Source organism: Sceloporus occidentalis, unplaced genomic scaffold, assembly GCF_023333645.1.
Source record: "Sceloporus occidentalis isolate IW3139 unplaced genomic scaffold, rSceOcc1.0.p SCAF_3, whole genome shotgun sequence".
In the NCBI taxonomy this organism is placed as follows: Eukaryota; Metazoa; Chordata; class Lepidosauria; order Squamata; family Phrynosomatidae; genus Sceloporus; species Sceloporus occidentalis.
Window position 1 is genome coordinate 144,270,376 of NW_028316983.1, and position 20,739 is coordinate 144,291,114.

General features: G+C 37.6%; 1 protein-coding gene and 1 long non-coding RNA gene across 4 annotated transcripts in view; one reads left to right on the forward strand and one right to left on the reverse strand.

The window, feature by feature from the left end:
* The window catches only part of WDR47 (WD repeat domain 47), a 40,153-nt gene that overhangs the window by 12,269 nt on the left and 7,145 nt on the right, over positions 1 to 20,739 (forward strand). For 2 of the 3 annotated variants that reach the window (XM_089516518.1, XM_089516520.1), the window contains exons 2-10: positions 3,348 to 3,514; positions 5,666 to 5,749; positions 6,679 to 6,763; positions 7,927 to 8,729; positions 12,674 to 12,800; positions 15,505 to 15,683; positions 18,307 to 18,537; positions 18,859 to 18,928; positions 19,744 to 19,901. In XM_089516518.1, coding sequence (XP_089372644.1) covers positions 3,357 to 3,514; positions 5,666 to 5,749; positions 6,679 to 6,763; positions 7,927 to 8,729; positions 12,674 to 12,800; positions 15,505 to 15,683; positions 18,307 to 18,537; positions 18,859 to 18,928; positions 19,744 to 19,901 — 1,895 coding nt within the window. In that variant the 5' untranslated portion in view covers positions 3,348 to 3,356. Of the gene's footprint in view, positions 1 to 1,892; positions 1,912 to 3,347; positions 3,515 to 5,665; positions 5,750 to 6,678; positions 6,764 to 7,926; positions 8,730 to 12,673; positions 12,801 to 15,504; positions 15,684 to 18,306; positions 18,538 to 18,858; positions 18,929 to 19,743; positions 19,902 to 20,739 lie in introns of those variants that run through there. The other variant, XM_089516519.1, reaches the window with a different exon arrangement.
* LOC149316919 (uncharacterized) lies at positions 3,335 to 20,080 on the reverse strand. The gene is made up of 3 exons (XR_016280548.1): positions 19,549 to 20,080; positions 18,623 to 18,665; positions 3,335 to 3,455 (listed from the first exon to the last, which is right to left on the reverse strand). It is a non-coding gene; the product is annotated as an uncharacterized LOC149316919 (long non-coding RNA).

A 20,739-nucleotide genomic window follows, 5' to 3' on the forward strand; every position in this document is an offset into this window, starting at 1 on the left:
CTTTCTTTCTTTGAAACAAAAGCTGATAATGAGGGTTTTAAGTTATTGAAAAACAACTTTTATTTTAAACTCCCCACTGATGCTTCATAATCTGATGGACATGAATAATGAAATGTTATGTCATGTGTCCAGATCTATGTGGAACACCGTATTGTGTCATCCAGGAGACATTTGTAAACACAGCATGAGTTGTCCTAATACTTGTCTTTCATTATTTTTTTTTCCTGAGTTAACTTATGTTTAAAAAAGCCACAATTACAACACAAAGAATGAGGAGAGTCATATGTAGAATCAATCCTCTGCACACATATCACTTGTTGATCAGGATCTATCGATACCAAGTAAATATACATTTGGATGTGCATCCAGACACTGGAATCTTATATGGATAACACTATTTTTCAGTACAGTTCATACTAGGACGGCATAAATTAGCTCTTGTTGTTTACCTTCATGCCTTATGGCAGCTTTAAGGTGAAGCTATAACAGAGTTTTCTTTGCAAGATTATTTAGAGGTGCCGGGTGATAAGCACAAACAAATATTACCACCAAACACCAAAGTGTGTTGTAGCTAGTTAATGTTGTGTAGAACTAAACCAGTGCATCTGAAATTTATCAATGTGGGTTGGTTCGTGTGGAGGAGAGCTTAGTAATACTGTACAGCTTTATTCAGAGACATAGCTGTGTTGGTCTGGAATATTAGTATGCAAAGGGATCTTGTAGCACCTTTGAAACCATGCAAAAGAAGTTGTAACAAAAGACAGTTTCTTCACACATGTAGTTTCAAAGGTACTACAAGATCCCTTTGCGTACTGTATAACTTTATGTTCAGTTACAAGGTTCCATTGCATCATGGCAAACAAAAACTACAACAGTTTGCAATTACAAAAGATACATTATTTTATTTTGCTGAGTGTTCATTAGTAGTACGTTTGCTGTGCTAGCCAAACAGTTTTAAACAAGGGAACCGTCCAACCGTGGGGAGAATAAACAGACAAGCTCTGAAGTGGAATAGTTGTATGAATGCCAAAGAAGGAATCTCCATGCTTAGCATACCATAAGCATTAGCTCTTACTATCACTTTACAGACATTTACTTCCTTGGGTGACTCCTCCTTGTGGAAGACTATCTCTTAGATGACATTCATAATATTGTTTTCCTATGAACACATTTTGGGAACATATCACACAAGACTCATGTCCTTGACTCATACCATTGTACGTATATCATTACAGTGGCTAAGATGCTGACTCTGATGATTGCAAGGTTGGCAGTTTGAGGTCCAAGTGCCCCATGATGGAGTGAGCTCCCATCATTAGCCCCAGCTTCTGTCAACCTGTCAATTCGAAAGCATGTAAAAATGTAGAAAGAAACCATTTTGAATTTTTACCTACAGAAGTTTGGAGCTAGATTAGCAGTTGCACAGAAGGACTTCAAACATCTAATGTAATCACATTTCAATAAGTGGTTTGAAAGCTTATTTACAGAGTACAAATGGTTTAGTTTGAAGTACAGATTTATAGTATGTAGATACAGGACAATAATTTGCCAAGAGGTAGACTACTACAATATACATATAATATATGTTATGCTAGTTGTTTGTACCTCTTCAAATATTGAAGGAATACAAACAATCAACTTGTACTCCATTTTTGAAGCAAGTGGAAAATGAAAAAGAAGTTACATCGTCTAAATGGTAAATAATATTGTAATTGCTGCTCCCTCTGCTGATTTTGGCGGGAGGTCAAACAGAAAGATCTTGCAAGTAACTTCTAGAAATTCACTTTGGAGAATTTCCAAGGGGAATTATTATTTTATAGAAATGCAGCAGCCACTAAACATACCATTTGATTCTCATATTTGCTTCTTTTTAGGTTTGCAGTGGAACATAAAGAATCAGAAAATGCCATAGTACGTTTCCAAGTCTTGAAAATTTAGATTTAGCAGAACATAATGTAGGGATAGATAGGCATAGAATTTAAGTACCAGTTTGCAAGATTGGTACCTTTTTAGACCTTTTTTAGTCATACTGATAATCAGTGATAATTTGTTGACGCATGGGGACACTATGAATGAGACATTTCGAAGACTTCCTATCCTCAGCCATGCTGCTCTGGTCCTGCAGATTTAGGCCCATGTCCTCCCTTATTGAGTTTAATTATCTGGCAAGCAGTCTTCCTTTCTTTCTACTGTCACCACCTTTTCTAGCATTATTGCCGTTTCTAACGAGTCATATTTTATCATGATGTGCCCAAAGTACAATAGCTTCAATATAGTCATCCTGACTTCTAGGGAGAGTTCAGGCTTGATCTGTTTGAGGACCCATTTGTTTGTCTTTTTGGCCATCCACGGTATCCTTAGCCCTCTTCTCCAGCTCCACATCTCAAATGAGTTTATTTTCTTTCTACCAGCTTTCCTCACTGTACAGCCCTCATATCTCTGTACATGGTGATGAGGAATACAATTACCATGCTGATAAACCATGAGGAAAAGGAACAATTGATTTTGTTTAAAATTAATTTTAAAATGCAGGGTTTTTAAAAAAGTTTTTTGGGATACAACAGACACAATTTCAACCAAATGTTCTCCTTTAAGGCCGCATGATGTTTTCTCCAAAAGTAGTGATTTAAAACTAGTCCATGTTACTGATATCTTGTGATGTGAAAAATCTGTCAGCTTTGTTTTTGTTGTATTTCTCAAAATCGTACTAGCATTTTCTGGTTGGCCTAGTTCTGTATCAGTATATTGCAAGATTTTCCCCCTCCTTTCAACATAGAGGTTTGTGTTACTTTGATATACATTTCTCCCAGTGTATGCCTTTTATATTTTTTCACTATTTTTTCACCATTTTCCCCATTGATCAAAGTAAATCTGTGTGCATTTTTCAAGTATATGTGATTTTAAGGTCTACATATGATTATGTGCATATTTCTTCTTTGCCAAAATACATCATAATCCTTGAAAATTTAGAGTTCCAAAAAAGGAGGGGGTTCATCCATTGTCAGTCTTAGAGGTACAAAGTGGATATTTTCTTAAGGAAATGTGTACACAATATATATCTTCCCATTCCTGTACTGAACCCTTTTGAAAACTGGAACATCATTAACTGAAACATTACAGTATATCCCATTGATATTCATAGCTCTATGTATAAAGGCAAAGAGACAGCTGTACATATAGTTGCATAACTGGGCTGAAGTATTACTGATGCTGTATCAAGCTGCATAGGTTTTGATGCTTCAGCCCTCCAACAAGTTGTAGCATGTTTAAATTAAACAAACTGGATAATATATTTGTCATTGTCTATGTGCTGACATAAATTAGACCCATTTTTTTTCCCTTTCCAGTCTTCCACAATGACGGCAGAAGAGACAGTGAATGTGAAAGAAGCTGAAATAGTAAAATTAATACTGGATTTCTTGAACGCAAGAAAACTTCATATCAGTATGCTGGCTCTGGAGAAAGAAAGTGGAGTAATTAATGGACTATTTTCAGATGATATGCTTTTCTTAAGGTAAAAACTATTATAGCATTAAGAGTACTTTAAAGTAAGCAGAAACATTGTTGATTCAGTTTTTATCCTTCTTGAAGTTAACCTTATTTCTATTACACTATCCCTTTCAATATTGAGAGCAAATTCTGTTGAATAAAGTTTGTTATAGCCCTGTTGCCTGCAGTCATGTAACAGAAACATGTTTTACAGTTATTTGAAGTACATCTTTTACAGGTAACAAACATAATTATATTATCATATTTATTTTTCTGTTTATATTTTTGAGCCATGCAACATCTCACGGATTAACACAAGATGACATAACATATGTTGTATAAGACAGTGGCATATTTAAACCTGATCCTATTTACTTGAAAATTTTGCTAAGATTAGTGTGATATATTTCCCATTAAATATGTATTGAACTGACATTATGTGCTTAACAAAATTTTGGATTAAGACAAAGTTAATTCTTCAGCAGTGCAGAATTCAATTTCCATTATTGACATTTTGATATTTCTCTGAGTTTCTTCAGCATCTTATTGAAGAAATGCCTTCAATTTATTCTGTTGTTAGAAGCATGCTACGCACTTGGTCAAGGGGGAAATACTTTTCTGTCCTCCATGCGGTGGGGTACATATGTTGGAATATTTTGGAAGGGATATTGTAATCATTATCAGGAAAGGGTATTATACAGCTCCTTAATTAGAAGTAAAATAGAAGCTTGGTATATATTTGATTAGTATTGGACACACTTTTATTCTATCTTAGATGCAACATTATTTAAATGCAAGGTTATTGCTAACTTGCTTTTATGTAGAATTCAAATATTCAGCCATGTTAGTTTGTAGAATCAGTATGTAGAGAGAACTTGTAGCACCTTGGAGACTAACTGAAAGAAAGAAGTTGGCAGCATGAGCTTTTGTAGACTATAGTTTACTTCCTCAGATGCATAAGATTCATCTACTTCCTCAGAGGTATCTGAGGAAGTAGACTTTTAGTCTATGAATGCTCATGCTGCCAACTTCCTTCTTTCAGTTAGTCTCAAAGGTGCTACGAGATTTCTGTACATATTGCTTTTATGCAGGTTTTACATGTGCATCCAAGTTCTACTTTGTTTATAGCTACATTCCCTGTATCCATGTGAATGTACAGTTTTACATCTACACCAAATAATTTTCCATGCCAAATGTCAACAGATTCTCTGATGCTAGCATGCATTGGTCTCTTTTGCTTCTATGCAGAAACCCAATTAACTTCAGGGTGGGGAGCCAAAATACTATGTTCCCAGAAATGTCCATGCAGACTTGCTCCTTCCATTACTTCCATTCTGTTGCATTCCATGTTTAAAGAATTGCACTGGAATTCTGTCTCTGAACTCATTGAAATGAGAAAATATTGGGTTGTCCATACCAAAAAGGGAAGACTGACCAAAACTGTCAGTGTGCTGTACATATTGAACAGATGGAAATTACTTTTTCTAAATTACTACAGTGTGTTAAACTTTTCCTTTTAACAAATAAATTGTGCCATATGTAGACATTTGTTTCAATGCATAATTAGATATGGCTTATAGCCGAAGCTGTTTATCCTTGGACTGGAGTGAACTTGCCCAGTCCAAGAAGCTTTGCAAGACTTGCCCATCAGCCTTTTTTTTGCAGGGAGGGGAGTATACAAAATATTTCTAGTTGTATCTATTCATTTAGGATTGCATGTGTGCTCTTTTTACTACAAACAATATGATGACATACATTTCATATAGAAGAGTGCACAATTATCATGTATTGTAATATGGATTTGTCCTATTCAGTTGTTTCATTTCTTTTCTTTTTTTTTTAAGAGTTGCAGAATTTTATTATTTGTTTGATGAAACAATAGATTACCTTGGGAAAATGATTAAATGTTAAAGCACCCTGTAGAGAGCCTTCCCAAATATGATTATCTGCTATTTATTCTTGGAGTAGTGTGTACTGCTACAAAGGCATGTTATTTACAAGGATTTAGGTTTTACTTTTATCTGTTTAAATGAGGAGATAATCTTACTAACTGCTTTCCAGAGCATTAACTTTGTAAAGCTGACTGGTCAGCTGCTGCACTTACAGGCAGGGTTTGCTTAGGGTTTTCCCCTCAAGTTTAATAGAACTGAATAGATTTCTCTCCAATTTTTTAAAGACAGTTGATCCTTGATGGTCAGTGGGATGAAATTCTTCAGTTCATCCAGCCACTTGAGTGCATGGACAAATTTGACAAGAAAAGGTAAATTAACACTAATACTTCAACCAAATGGTATAATAAGGTTAAAAATATATTACAGCCTCCATTTATCGCATTCTTGTAAGAGTATGCATGCAAACACCAAAGTTTTCATTCAGAGTTTGGAGCTATTTTGTATTTTTGGTGCCACCACCCACAAGGAATGTACTTGATGCATTTAAGTTTTAGTTATTTGTATAAATAATGTTGCACAAATGGTTTGGAGAATATTTAACTGGCCAAGATAAAGTTTCATCTTCTGCCTCAGCAAAATTCTAATTTATCTCTGTGTAAAAAGTTCCCAAACAATTGCGTGTTTGGGTGTCAGAAGAAGGATACTTCTATTGACTGGAACCAAAAAGAACCTCAGAGGAAAAATATTAGTAGATTTCATGGGATATTTTATTCCCTTGGTTTTTCCTTGTATTCAGGAAGAAACCGTTTGAGGAAAACTTAAGACATATAGCTCAAAAGAGATCCTGATTTAGAGAAGCATATTTAGGTCCACTCACTCATTTGCAAACCTCTTTATTCCATTTCTACCACACTGTAATTCAGCTTGTACTCATATTCTTCATAGTTTACTGCTGCTGTTTATTCAGGTGTACTGCCTTCTTTCCCATGAGCCCATATAAAGAATAGCACTGAAATTTTACTGAAATTCTTATGAACATCATAAAAATAGCACTGAAATTTTATTATATAAAAAGATTTCATTACATAAATAGAACAGCATAACATTGCTTTCACTAAGCTCTCATTGTAACGATCAGGGCATAGCATGTTTACAGTTGGTAGAGTATTAGTTAAGTTAGAATATGTTCTAACTTAAAGGAAAAGAGGTAACTGTTAACTGCTATAATCTGTCTGAGTTCCTGCTAATGCACATCATTGTTCATATTTCATTTAGACTTTTATTTTCTTGGGTGCAGGTTTCGTTATATCATACTGAAACAGAAATTTTTGGAAGCCTTATGCGTGAACAATGCAATGTCTGCAGAAGATGAGCCTCAGCATGTAAGTCTGCCATAATGCTAGCTGGAGGAGGGAATTCATATGCAATTCAGATCCTTCCCGCCTCTGCCAATTTTAATTTATCCCTCAGAGGTCCTTTTCCTGATCAGTCTACTTATTGAGATGAGGCTGGTGGTGAGCTCTTGAAAGGAAACTTTAGCTTTGTCCTTCAGGGAATATGACTCTGGAATACTGTTCTGATGAAGACTTTGCCTAGCACCAAGCTTGGTGTTCTTTTGTCACCAGGTTAAGACCTTTTTAATTTGCCCAAAGTTTTAACAACAGAACTGTGGTTTTGTTGTTTGTTTTCCTTGCTGCTATTGTTTTCTATTTGATTACATAGGATTTTTTTTAGTTGTGAATCACCCTGAGAGCACTTGCATGGCAGACATAAATAAAATAAATGGGCAGTGATAGTAGTAGGGAAATAGTAGTATCGCTGCACTGCTATTCCCTGATGCAGCTCACACTACAGCTGATAGTTATGGAGGGGAATCGCATCACAATTTACAAGAAGACATCTCCCATTCCTGAGTGCTGTACGATGATACAAAAGGATAAGATACCGTATCAGAGGACAGTATTAATCGGACTTGAAGTAGCAAGAAGAGTAACTGCCCATTTGAGATGAGGGATGATTCAAAAATAAGTATCTATATTTTCAGTGTAACAGTGAAGGGTGCTTCCCGTTTTAATCTAAGAATGAAAAAAGTCATTTAGACCTGAATGCCTACTCAGATAAATTTTAAGAGTTACAGAAAAACAACTGTTCTGGTTTACTCTAGTATTGTATTCCCACAGTGTCCAACCAGATGTGAAGCACATAGGAGGATGTGGGTACAATAGCAACCCCCTGCTTGTGTTCCCCAGTAATTACTATTTAGATGCGTAGAGCCTCTGACATGGAGATAGTATATAGCCACCATGACTAGTAGCCATTGATTACAAGATGTAGCAAAAGACACAGGAGGGAAAAAAAACTATAAGAAAATTGAGTTGTATTTCAGATGAATTAGAATTATATTGCCATATGAAGGTTACGTTTATAAACATGCCTATGATATCAGGATAAGTCAATAGAAGAAGTTATGTAAATTCATCTTGATGCAGGTACATATACTGTAGTAAGTTTGTTTTACTTTAAACAAAGTGGTTCTTTTTTCCAGCTGGAATTTACAATGCAAGAGGCTGTGCAGTGCCTACATGCTTTAGAAGAATATTGCCCTTCTAAAGATGACTACAGCAAACTGTGTTTACTTCTTACATTGCCTCGTCTCACCAACCACGCAGAATTCAAGGACTGGAACCCCAGCACTGCACGAGTTCACTGTTTTGAAGAGGCTTGTGTGATGGTGGCAGAGTTCATTCCTGCAGATAGAAAACTAAGCGAAGCTGGTTTTAAAGCAAGCAACAATCGTTTATTTCAGCTTGTGATGAAGGGGCTGTTGTATGAATGTTGTGTGGAGTTCTGTCAGAGTAAAGCAACAGGAGAAGAAATTACGGAGAGTGAAGTGTTGCTTGGCATTGACCTTTTATGTGGTAATGGGTGTGATGACTTGGACCTTAGTTTGCTGTCATGGCTTCAGAATCTGCCCTCTACTGTTTTTTCTTGTGCTTTTGAACAAAAGATGCTTAATATTCATGTTGACAAACTCCTAAAACCAACAAAAGCTGCCTATGCTGACCTCTTGACACCCCTCATCAGCAAACTTTCTCCTTACCCATCATCACCAATGAGGAGGCCTCAGTCTGCTGATGCTTACATGACACGCTCTTTAAACCCTGCCTTGGATGGACTCTCCTGTGGCTTAACAAATCATGATAAACGTGTCACAGATCTTGGGACAAAAACATCTCCCATGTCCCACTCCTTTGCTAACTTCCATTATCCAGGAGTACAGAATCTTACTCGAAGTCTAATGATGGAGAATACAGACTGCCACAGCATTTATGAAGAGTCACCTGAGCGGTAAGCTGTGCTTAGCCACATTTTAAAAAGTTGAAAAATCTGCATAGACTTTAAAATGCCAGCATACAAAAACACTATCAAAAACAGAAAGCTGGGGTTTTCCAAAAATCAAAGTTCATTATTCCACAAATTAGTTCCCCTCCCCCAAATCTCACCTGTCGGAACCTAATAGTCCTTACCCTCTCTTCACATTCCAGAGCCTTAACCAATTATTCCTTTCTTTGCTGGGACTAAAAGGAAATTGTTTGATGAGGACTAAGGTATATTATGAAGATAAAACTGAACAAACAAAAAGAGTAATGTATGCACATTTTAGGGGGAAAGGTCTAGAAATTAGCTGCAGCAAGCCTGCTGCATTGAAGAAAGGAAAATCAAGGATTTGGGTATAACAGGATATGACAGCAGACTTGTGCAGGGAGAAGGTGATGGAAGGTTCTGAAAGTGAGGATGAGGAGTTTGTGCAGGATCCAGGAATGGACATGTGGCTGTGGAGTCCATGCAGGAATATCAGGAGGAGAGCGGCCAGGTACGAATTGTGAGAGCGACTCCTGAATAAAACTGAAAGACCTATGGCTGAACAACAAAAGTTTAGAGAGGACAGGGTTTCGTTAGAAAGCTGGAGCTGGCCAGAGTATGAACCAGAACATTCAGCAAAGCAGCAAGAAAAGTGACATGAATTATATGAATAAATGGAGAATTATATGAATACATGAATAAAGCAGAGGGAAGACTGTAAAGATTTTGCCTGATTATTAGGAAGGATGATGATAAAGAATAAAGTGAAGCTAGAGAAAATATTGGAAAGATGTGTTCAATGTTGTACATACTGCATTTAAGACTACAGTGTAATGGATATATCATTACTTATGTACACGAACATAGATATTCCAAAACAAAAATCATAATTTAAAAATTACCCAAAATGCAAACCAATTCTGGTCCCAAGCATTTCAGATTAGGGAGACTCATTTTGTATATATCTCTGAGAATAAATCAGATGAATTCTGTCCTGTGAAAATATTGAGTGAATAATTAGCCAGGTTAGAAGAGCTGCCGCCTGAGGCTAGAATCATGGAGCCTCAGAGCACCAAAGGAATTGCATAGGTAAAATTCAAAGGAAGTAAATTGGTCAAGGAATGAATAAAGTAAAACCTCTGGGTCTGTCAAAGAGATAGTCAGTGAGATAATTTTGTTGAGGATTGTTTTAGTGGAAAACTGAGAGCAAATATTCAAGGTAAGATTGGAAGGAGTAGAAATTCTGAGTGGTTGCTCTAAAAGTTTGGACTGAAAAGACAGGTGGGAATTGAATGATACAGGGTCAGGAAAGACGTAAGAATGTTTTTGTTTTTTGTTTTTTAGAAATGTGTGTGTGAACAGTGGCATGTCTTGACTCTGCAAGTGGAAAAAAGAAGAGTAGATGGATAGATACATTGAGAGAACAGAAGAGTAGCACAATCTCTGGTATTCTAATTTACCTTAGCATCACTCTCTCAGCACTACTACACACTACTAAGTACTCTTGCTAAATCTCTTTGGTTGAGCAAGCCTTCAGTTACTCTTCCTGGCAGTGCTATTTTAGCAGTTGAAACCCACTGCTAAATTGCATTGTCTCCTATCTACACATTGTTTCATGCCCACTAGTGTGAATGGAATATGGCTGGGCATACCAAACATACAGAAATGTGTATTAACCAAGCCTTTGGAAAATCAGCTACAAATCTGTATGTAGCAGAAGAGTAAAAGGGCAACACCTGCTTATTTCTCCATATATATCATGCCCATCCTTAAGGAGCCAGTTCTAGGAGATTTGCTACCCAGACACCAGTATCACATGGTGAGTGGGATTTCCAGGCCCATAAAATTTGTTGCTTAGCAACTGAGGCAGCACATTGAAGCCAAGCTGCATGTATTTTGTTAGGACCCATTGGGTTGGAATATAACCAAATACCAGAGTAACAAAGGAAAATTCAAAGATTCTAGCTAATACGAGTTTGAATCTATGACATCTATCTAAAGTCATAAATTACAGCTCCAACATTTGTAGGTGTATTTATTTATGTATACCTCATCTATTTTATGGCATCTCCAGGTAGGGCAAGTACAGTGTAGCTTGTAATTCCGTACATTGCTATCCATATAGTTACATCACAAGGGAAACAGTCAATTCACAATAGCAAATTTTGTTGCGTAGATCTAAGTCTGAAGGTCAAATATAGAATAAGCCTGCTTCCTTTAAGTATGGGAATATGGTAGATTCTGTTTTCATTCTATAGTCTAGATTTGTGTAACAGAAGTAATCAAATGTGCCTTTGCCCAGGTCTGGTTAGTGCACCAACACACTTTTTTGGGAAAGGTTGACATATACAGTACCATGATTACTTCAGTATTGGACTACTGAATAGCACTCTTAGCATATTCAGGTGTAAATACTGAGATAATTCTGTCTAAACATATTCTTACCATATTGTCTGTGGGTTTGCTTTTCTTTCTGGTTTTGCTGAGTGAGTGTAGGGGTATCCTTTTGGGTGCTGTTTGCCATGAACTTTGGTTTGTTTTAGTGGAAATTAATATGAATGCTTATAGTAAAAATTACAGGTACAAATCCTGTAAACAATATTAGCCACTTCAAAGGTTGACATCAGACCAATATGAAGTTATTTAACTGTATGAAAGCATGAATCACAGCCAGAGTTGAGGATTAGATTGTCAAATTGTTCACTGGGAGTGCAGAGCGAATGAACTGAGTGATAACTGTAGATTTTAAGAAGGTGACAAAAATGGCAAGAGAATAGTTGTTGTTCAACTCTTATTATTTCATCTTTCACCTAAGGAACAATTTTACAGTTAAATGGCTCTGCTTTGAGGCTGAAACCGTGATTCTGTAGATAGTTACTGGAAGACACGTCCACTAAGATCACTGACTTGATTCTGAATAAATACACATAGATTTCTGATGTACACATCAGATTTAAAGTTTAAATTACCTTCTATATTCAGTGTTTTGATTTAAACTGGAAATGGAAGTTTTTAGATACCTAAAGGAATTAGATTCTCCAGAATCAGTGCTGTCAAATGCTGGGACTTCTGAGCGGTTGCTTCAGAATCTCTCAGACTTTAAAACTTAAAAGTGGGGTGGACAACTGTGGAAGGCTGGGTGCCACATTACCCCCCCCCCCCGCAAGGACACCTTGGAAGATTGCACCCACCAAAGAATTTTTTTTTAATTGCCCCCAAACCCCTGCTAGGGGCTGTGGGAGCATTTTCATTAATTTAAAGGCACTGCTTACACCCAAGAGAAGCCTTTTTAAAAAGAGAAAGTGAGTAGAAGTTCACTTTTAAGAGGGGTGGGCTCTCCCTTCGTGCCCACAAAATGTGGTGAAAAGCCTCCATTCTGCCTAGGGGGCATTTAGGTCAAAAACATTCTTGATCCATGTGGGAGACATCAAAACCACAGCTGTGACAGCTGTATGCTGTATGCAACCCATAGCTCATACTTTGTCCACACGTAACAGAAAGTTAGAAGAGATACTTTTTCCTTTATCCTGCTGTGCGATTTAATTCTTGGACACATGGCAAACTCCGGTTTATTCTGCTATATTCAAGGGAATAATTTGTTCTAGCATTTGTCTTGAGACACAACAGTACCCATTCTTTGCCTCTTGTTTTATTTTATGTCTCCAGACTTTCCATTTTGAAATGTTAAATCATTTTTATTGTGTCATTTCCCCTTCTGACCATCTGTTCTCATAGCAAAGGGCCATGAGCTTGGGAGAGCTGGGGTGGGAAAGACTCTTGTTATGAAAGCTCTAGTATGATTTTTCTACCCTAAGCTTAGTTGTGGCATATATTAAAGCTGATTGCCAAAACATGAATAATATATTTTAAAAGCACATAGCATTACAAACTTTAAACTCTCCTTTTTCTGGCCCCTCTATCCATGAAAGATGTGACACGCCTGTGGATCCCCAGCACTCATCTGGCAGTGAGACTGTGTGCCAGAATTCAGTTCCAGAGCCAGAGCCAGCAAATGCAACACAGCATCAGGGACCAGCCAAGCAAGAAAAGAATGAGGTAATGGAGTATTTTTACTTCCAGATAATGAGGGCCTTTGAATGGCTTTGCTGTATTAGTTTGATGTAACAGAATGCCTGATGTAATGGGAGATCCATTACAACATGGTGATCTGGAAGCTTATTTTTGTATAGTAAGGTGTTTGCTGTGCCATTTCTTGAATGTAGTTGTCAGTGTTTCTAAAACAAAACCCCCCAAAATCATAATTTTTGATTAAAATGTTATAATATAGCCATTTATTGATTTATTTAATGTATGCTCCACCTTTCTTCCGGAAGGCAATACATGGTTACACTGCATATATAGCCCCAATATTTAGAATCATTTTTGGGGGAGGGGGAATATCTTTAATCCCTGACACACACATTTAGTCAGATTTGGCCCATGGGAATTGAAACACAGAGACAGGGCAGCATAGACTAGCCAAGGAGTGTAGAAATCAACCTCACAATGGGGAAAAACCTTGATATATTGTCTGCCATGATGGGTTGGATCCAAAGTATAAGAAGATTTTCCTATCCTGTCCTTAGAAAGCCAGTGTAGTGTACTGGTTTGAGTGCTGGTCTACAACTCTGGAAACCAGGGTTCAATTCCCCACTCAGCCATGGAAACCCACTGCATGATCTTGGGTGGATCACACACACTCAACCTTGAGTGTCATGATAGGGTCATCATAAGTCAGAAATGACTAGAAGGCACACAACAACAACAGACTTGCCCCTATAGTCTCTGCTTCTCCCAGAAAGCCTCCCCTGAGGTTCAAGGGGATTGTCACCCAAAACCTAGTGGGAATGTGAAATCAGTAAAAGGTCCCTCATTTGTGCCAGTTTCCCCTCTCACTGCACCATCCCAGCTCTACTGTTCCAGAGCATCCTTTGAGAGAGGGCACAGCGAATTTCACTAGAGAGGAATAAGGGGGGGGGGGGGGAGCCCAAATTATAAATACAATCCATTAGGATATAGAAACATTGAGCTTTGATTTTTCAGTTGCTATCCTTTAAAGATTTCTACTCTAGAAACTTGAAAATGTGGATACAAATTTTCTGTAATTTTACAGGTTCTAAGATGTGGTATGGTATTTGAGGTAAGTGAGATACTGTGATAAACTGGAGGTTTTTTTTTCATATTGTCTTATGTTATTCTAACAGTGTAGCAGAGAAAGCAGAAAAATAATAGGGCAAGGAGGTGTTTCTAAGATTTAAGAAGGAGGAAAGAACTTCAGAATCCTATTAGTTGATATTTCTGTTTCTACAATATTTGGAGAAGAAGGTGTGGGAGAACATTAATAATTCCTGGAAGAGTAAAACTGACACCCATTACCTGTCTATTTCAATGCTGCCTCTGCTATTGCTTTAAAGTAGTAACTTCAATGATTAATTAAATAAGTGGTTGTGATGGTAGTCTTGGAAATCATTGAAAAAGATCCTAATTTGGGGGGAAGAAATAAACATATTTTCTCTGTGATATTTACTATGTAGATGAATACATCACATGCATGAATACAAAAAAAAAACATATCACTGAAACTAACTGCTGATGGCAGTTCCATTTGCAGCTTACAGTAAAATAGAAATTGTGCAATGCTAGGTGGTATCCTTCTGGAAATGCTAAAAAAAAATGGAATGTGGTGGTAGCTCTGTAGCCAGAGTGAGATCATTTCAAAGCATTTAGCAACTACAGCATATAGTTCCTAATTTTGGCTGAGACTGCCTTTTCTCAGCACAGCATGAGACAAATTGTGGCTGTGGGGTATTAGAGATCCTGCCATTAATCTGGGAAAGGATATGGAGTAATATGTTGTTGGATTGCTCAGTGAGGTTATAGTGTTTTTGTAACCCTAAATTGCCAACATTCAGAATGCTTCTCCATTTCACAGCAATTTCTTATTGCAGCCAACCAACAATTTCTTGATATACAGTGGTCCGTTTTGAGGGCCCCTACATAAAGGGAATTCCGCGTATGCCCAAGTACCATTAAAAATAATGGGGCTTGTGCCCACGGCGCAGCACATGCACCATGGGTGCACACGCCATTACCCCTTCCAGGGTGCTTTGAGGCTTCTTCCAGTGCAGCTTTCAATGTATGCTGAAAGCCACATATGATGCAGGGTGCATTGTATGTGACTACTTGACCAAAACAAGATTTTATTTATTTATTGAGCTGGTAAGTGAACACTTAACATGTGGTGTTAATAAATACAGACGTAGTGTACATTTCTCTTTTTTTGTACTTCCAGGAGATTGTATTCTGGAATCTTACATATGATCTTTTTCTTATGTTAATATATTATTGTTGAATGTACTGTCAGCAAGCTTCCTAATGTCTATGTGACTTTCCAGGTGATTCTCTAGTGGGGAACAAGGTGAATACTACCAAATGTTTACAGCTATATTTTGTTGTTGTTGTGTGCCTTCAAGTAATTTCTGATTTATAGCTACTCTGAGCAACCCTATCACTGAGTTTTCTTGGCAAGTTTCTTCAGAGGGGTTTTGCCATTGCCATCCTCTGAGGCTATGGGAGTGTGACTTGCCGTTGCCAGGGTCACCCAGTAGGTTTCATGGCTATATTACACACAGATAAATATGTCTCTCCCCTTTGGTTAAAAAAAAAAAAGCAGGTGTTGGGATTAGCAGATAACGAAATGGAATTAGAGTTATTACATTGAAAGCTTTTACAACAACTCACTATATTCAATCTTGTTTAGCTTCGTGATTCAACAGAGCAATTTCAGGAATATTACAGACAACGGCTACGATACCAACAGCACTTAGAACAGAAGGAACAACAACGGCAGCTGTATCAGCAAATGTTATTAGAAGGAGGGGTAAACCAGGAGGATGGCTCAGATGCACCCCAGAATCTTACTGAGCAATTTCTTAACAGGTCAGCTTTGCTAAATTTATAGTTATAACCCTATATTTTGTTTTTTAAAAGCCAAGGCTATAATCCTTTCTTTACTCCAGTTTCAGTGGTGTTAATTTGTAAGTAAATTGTCACTGTGACTAAACAGAATCCCTTAATCTGGTTATAATTTAGTTACTTTAACTCTCATCCACATGATTTCTGGGTGTTTTCTGACAGCAGCAAATTCCATTGTATTTAATAAATAATAATAAAATAAATAATTTTTTTATTTATATACCGCTATTCCAAGGATCACAGCAGTGATTTTCAGAGGATTTCATTTCAGAGGATGGCCATGTCTAGTGTCCACAGGAGAGTCTGTGGGTGCAGATTAAATGGGCTTGCACAATGTCCATACATCAAGAGCCAGAAAAGAATTTGCCAAATATGACAGAACACTTGTTCCAAGTAGCTGACAGGCCTCCTTTTCGTGTGTGTGTGTGTGTGTGTGTGCATTCATGCGTGCGCGCGCGCGTGCGCGTGCATGTGCATCAGTTTGTGCCTTTAAAAATACCACTGTTACTTGCTTGTCTTGAACACACACAAAAATAAGAAAATTGGGAAAGAAAACAGCTGTTTTCAATGTATTTCCAGGAATGCATAGCATTACTGTTATCATGGGATAGTTTTCCATCCCAGTAATAAAATAATGCTGAAGGGTCATTCTTGATGCCAGCCTTGCTATAGATATTCCTTTCTGCCAGTCATGCATGTCAGCACAGCTCCTCAGTAGACAATCATGTCAACCACAGTAGTCCTTACAAGGAAATTTCTAAATGTGGTATACTATCTGCTGCTGTTTTGTGGGTTTTTTTTCCAATTTGTTGCCCTACCACAGAAGTTACTAGGTTTGGTAATGATTTGGCATATTATGTGGGATGGTGTGAACACACACGAGGTCTTTGATGGGTAGATCTTCAGTCAGTTCTGACCATATTTCATCCATTTACCTTGTAATGATGGGATTCTTGTGACGTACTAGGTTGCCTGCCCAGGGAAATGTCTACTTTCAAAGGATATTATGTGTTCAGCATTGCAGCATCACCACACATTTTTGTTTCCTTATTCAGTTGGCATACACTGCTGGAATGAGCATTTACCTCTGAAGTACCTGTTCATTAATGATAAGTTCCATCCCTATTATGTACTACACTTAAAACTGTTCAGCCTAATCCACTTGTCTTGAAAGGCAACCAGTTGATCAGTGACTCTACATATGTATCACTTTTACTTTCCTGTTGTCAAACCTCAGATATTTCATGGATGCAAACATTTCTTGAGCTCATCATTGCTCTGAAGCGAAAAAGCCATACGGCTGTATGAAACAGCTACCCCAACATGTTTTGTTGTACACTAATGCACATATTGAGCTTAGTGATATCAAGGGACTTCGGCCCTGCACACACCAGCCATTAAGGCTGGCATGGGGGTGGAGTCGGGGCATAGCATCCTCACGACATATGCCTGACTCCGCCCCCAAGGCACCCTGATGCCACGCGCCACTCCACACGGTGTGCAGCATCATGGTGCTCCTCCAGTGCTGCGTCCATATGACGCAATGCCAAAGGAGCACCGTATAGCTGTGGCAATGTGGCTATGGTTCACTTTCAAGGGTGCAAAAGGTAGCCACTTTTTGCTGCTCCTTTGCATGCCCTCGAAAGGCCAGATCGGGGCCACGGCAACTAGGAAAGGGGCACCTTCTCATCGCACTTTAGGAGCTACAGCCCCTTCCTCACTTTGGTAGGGCTACTCTCACTCCATGCCCTGAATACAAGCTGTGGTTCTCTAATTGTTTCATGGACTATGTAGTTAAAAAATGCTTTCTATGAAGAGCAGTTCCTGGCACTATCATTTGCTTTCATTTTTCCTTGGCTCTGGGTGCTAAATAATGCTTCTGGCTGCTCTGTGGTGAACTGTCTTTGGATGTCTGCATGAACTCCTTCCATCCTGCCTTTTCATGACCTCATTATCTCTTACTTGGTCCTTTCTGGATAGGACTACTTGACCATGCAGTTGTTGCATTCCTATCTTTGAGCGAGGGACTGGTCTCACATCTTACCTGCTTCTCTACATTATGTTCAAACATAAAGGGTGTCAGTCATGTTTTCTCCCAATACATTATATTGTGTGGGACAAAAATGTACCCCAAGGGCAAAATTCAGTAGATTGATTGGGACAATTTTTAAAAAGGTACATGGCTGATGGCTAAACCTTAGGGACATGGTTTAAAACTCCTGAGGTGACAATGTTGTAAAATGCCTACTTTGTAAGTCTAGTTCTGTGTAGATTCTTCATAATAGTGACTACTAAAATGTCTGTTTGGTAATATGAAGGTTAAATATAACTTTACTTTAAGAACAAAATTCCCTAATTTTCTGTTTCATACATTGCATCCGCCAACACTATATTATAATGGTATATTTTAAAGGCTGTATAAATGGAGATTTATGTTAATTTGTTGTTTGTTTCTATAAATGTGAACATGTGTAGAAGAAAACAACAAACTGAAAACAAAAAGAAATAGTGTTGGTGGCAGTATTGCTGTGCATATTAATGTTTTATACACTATTGTTTTTTCTTTTTTAATAAAAATATCCTGCAGGTCTATTCAGAAGTTGGGGGAATTAAATATGGGCATGGACAGTTTGGGAAATGACGTACAGACACTAAGTCAGTATTGCAATGGGAGCAAAGGAAATACATCTCAACTTCCAGATTCTAGTCAGAGAATTGCAAATGACAATGCAAACATTAATACAAGCACTCCACAAAAACTTGGGTCGGCTAATCAAATACCATCCCTTGAAGAATCACCTGTCCATGGAAACCAAACGTAAGTACCTGAACACTTTGTTGTCTGTCAGCGCTGTTGATTAATAGAAATTAAAATGTAAATCAATTTAATATACATTCCTTACCATTCATTGTGCTTCCTGCCAGCATTTGATAGGAGAGTTGTCTCTTTAAAAAGAGGGAGAAGTTATTACACCCAAAGGATCAGACTAATTTCAGTAAGCTGTAGAGGTCTCTTATTTGTTGCTATCCTTTCCCGTTTTCATGGTTTTATTCTCAAACTTTCATTTTACTTACACTCAAAAGAGAAATTATTGTTTTTATCTCATTCTTCTCAATTTAATTTTGTGCATTATAATAGAATACAAGAGCATTCTGCCATTCAGGCACAACATGAAGACTCTCCAGGAAATCGGACAAGAGGTGATGAGGTAGGACTTCATACTACCTTACACTGCAGTGAATTTGGATATGGAAAACATCTCTTTATATGTGCAGATACCAGGTTTTTCCTGTTAGTATAAAACTATTAAAGATTTATTAGACTTTAGAATTTGTTCACATGCCTATCCTAGATAGTGCACTTCAGGTCTTCTCTCACACATATTTATACCAACTATAGCATGCTACAGCTTCAGAATCGAGACTAATATAGGTATGGCACTCCTGAAAGACCACTTCATGTTTGTTGTTGTGATTTTACAGGTTGGGAGGGCGGACCCTAAATGGGTGTTTCTTATGTTTGTGTTCTTTCGCTAGATGGTGCGCTGTAGTGACACCTACTGACATATTGTAGGCATTGCACACTGGGAAGAACACAACATCATCAGTATTTCTCATCCAGGAAAGGGTGTGTGTGCATTTATGTCTTCTGCCAATTTATGACAACCTCATCAGTTTCATAGGGTTTCTTAGGCAAGGAATAATCACTTGTATAACGAAAATGCATGTTCCAGACTCCAGCATTTTAACTTGATCTTGTCATATATATTTTGGAAAGGGGTTTAAAAATCCTATTTTTAAGATAAGTGTATACATATATCACAGTTACCTTCATTTTGAATTCTGTAATCCAGTGAAGAACATCTGGAGGTGGGGTGCCCATCCATTATGAGTTTTCCATATTAGTTATGTGGAGCGGGTATGCAACTTTTTCCTAGTAATGTTAGAATTTTATCTGTGACATTCTTGAAAATGTGCAGAACTATAGAAAAATAGTTACTTGTGATTATTTTTGACACAACAGGACGACAAATCAAAAAAGCAATTCATTTGTATCAATACCCTAGAAGATACACAAGCTGTCAGAGCTGTGGCTTTTCATCCGAGTGGCAGTCTGTATGCTGTTGGCTCAAATTCCAAAACTTTGAGAGTGTGTGCTTATCCAGACCTTCCAAACTCAAAGTAAGGGTAAAATTATTGATCTTTTGCTGTTGTTTGTCTTTCATCACTTGATGTCAGACGTTTGTATCCATATCTGCTCTATGGTTTTCTGTTGTTCATTTTTTCCATTTCCTGTTTTTTAAACCTGCCAGTGATTGATTGTTGTAGGACTTGGATTCTTCAGTACTTTAAAGGTTTAACAGAAATATTTAGTATGAATTGGGCTACTTTGAATAATTTTAACATTATTCTATTAATAAATATGTCATCAGTGTAGCTTTCCCTTATGAGCATGGAATTCAAGTCAACAAGACTTAACACAACTAGGAATTTTCTTCCATGGTCTTCACTTCATTGTTACTGATGTGCTGATTAGAAGGTTTAGAGGAGGCAGTGCATTCACACAGCACTAGCACAAGATAGGGATTATTTTAGCATATGTACTTCCTTCTCTACCTTTTAATGTGTATGTACTGAATGAAGCCCACACTCTGTGCAGTAGGAACAGAACTCTTTCCCTGGAAGTCTTTTTTTAAAAGGAAATTAAACAGTTGAATTCCTATTTTGATTCCAATCCCAATACTTCCTATTGGATCAAACTGGAACTCAATTAGACACCATACTCTTTTGCTTTAGCAAATGCTTCAGCCATACAGATAAAATAATAATTGAACGCTAGGCTCCTGTCTCAGCTGTTCTCCTTCTGAAATCTGAGACCTCTTTACACTCCCATAGGTCCTGTAGCTGTTCTGCATGCAGCCATGGATCTCATCTCAGGTTTTCGCATTGCCTGTGGAAACTAGAATAGAGAAAGGATGAATTAGATACACTGCATCTCTGTTAGGGTTGGAGGGGTCAG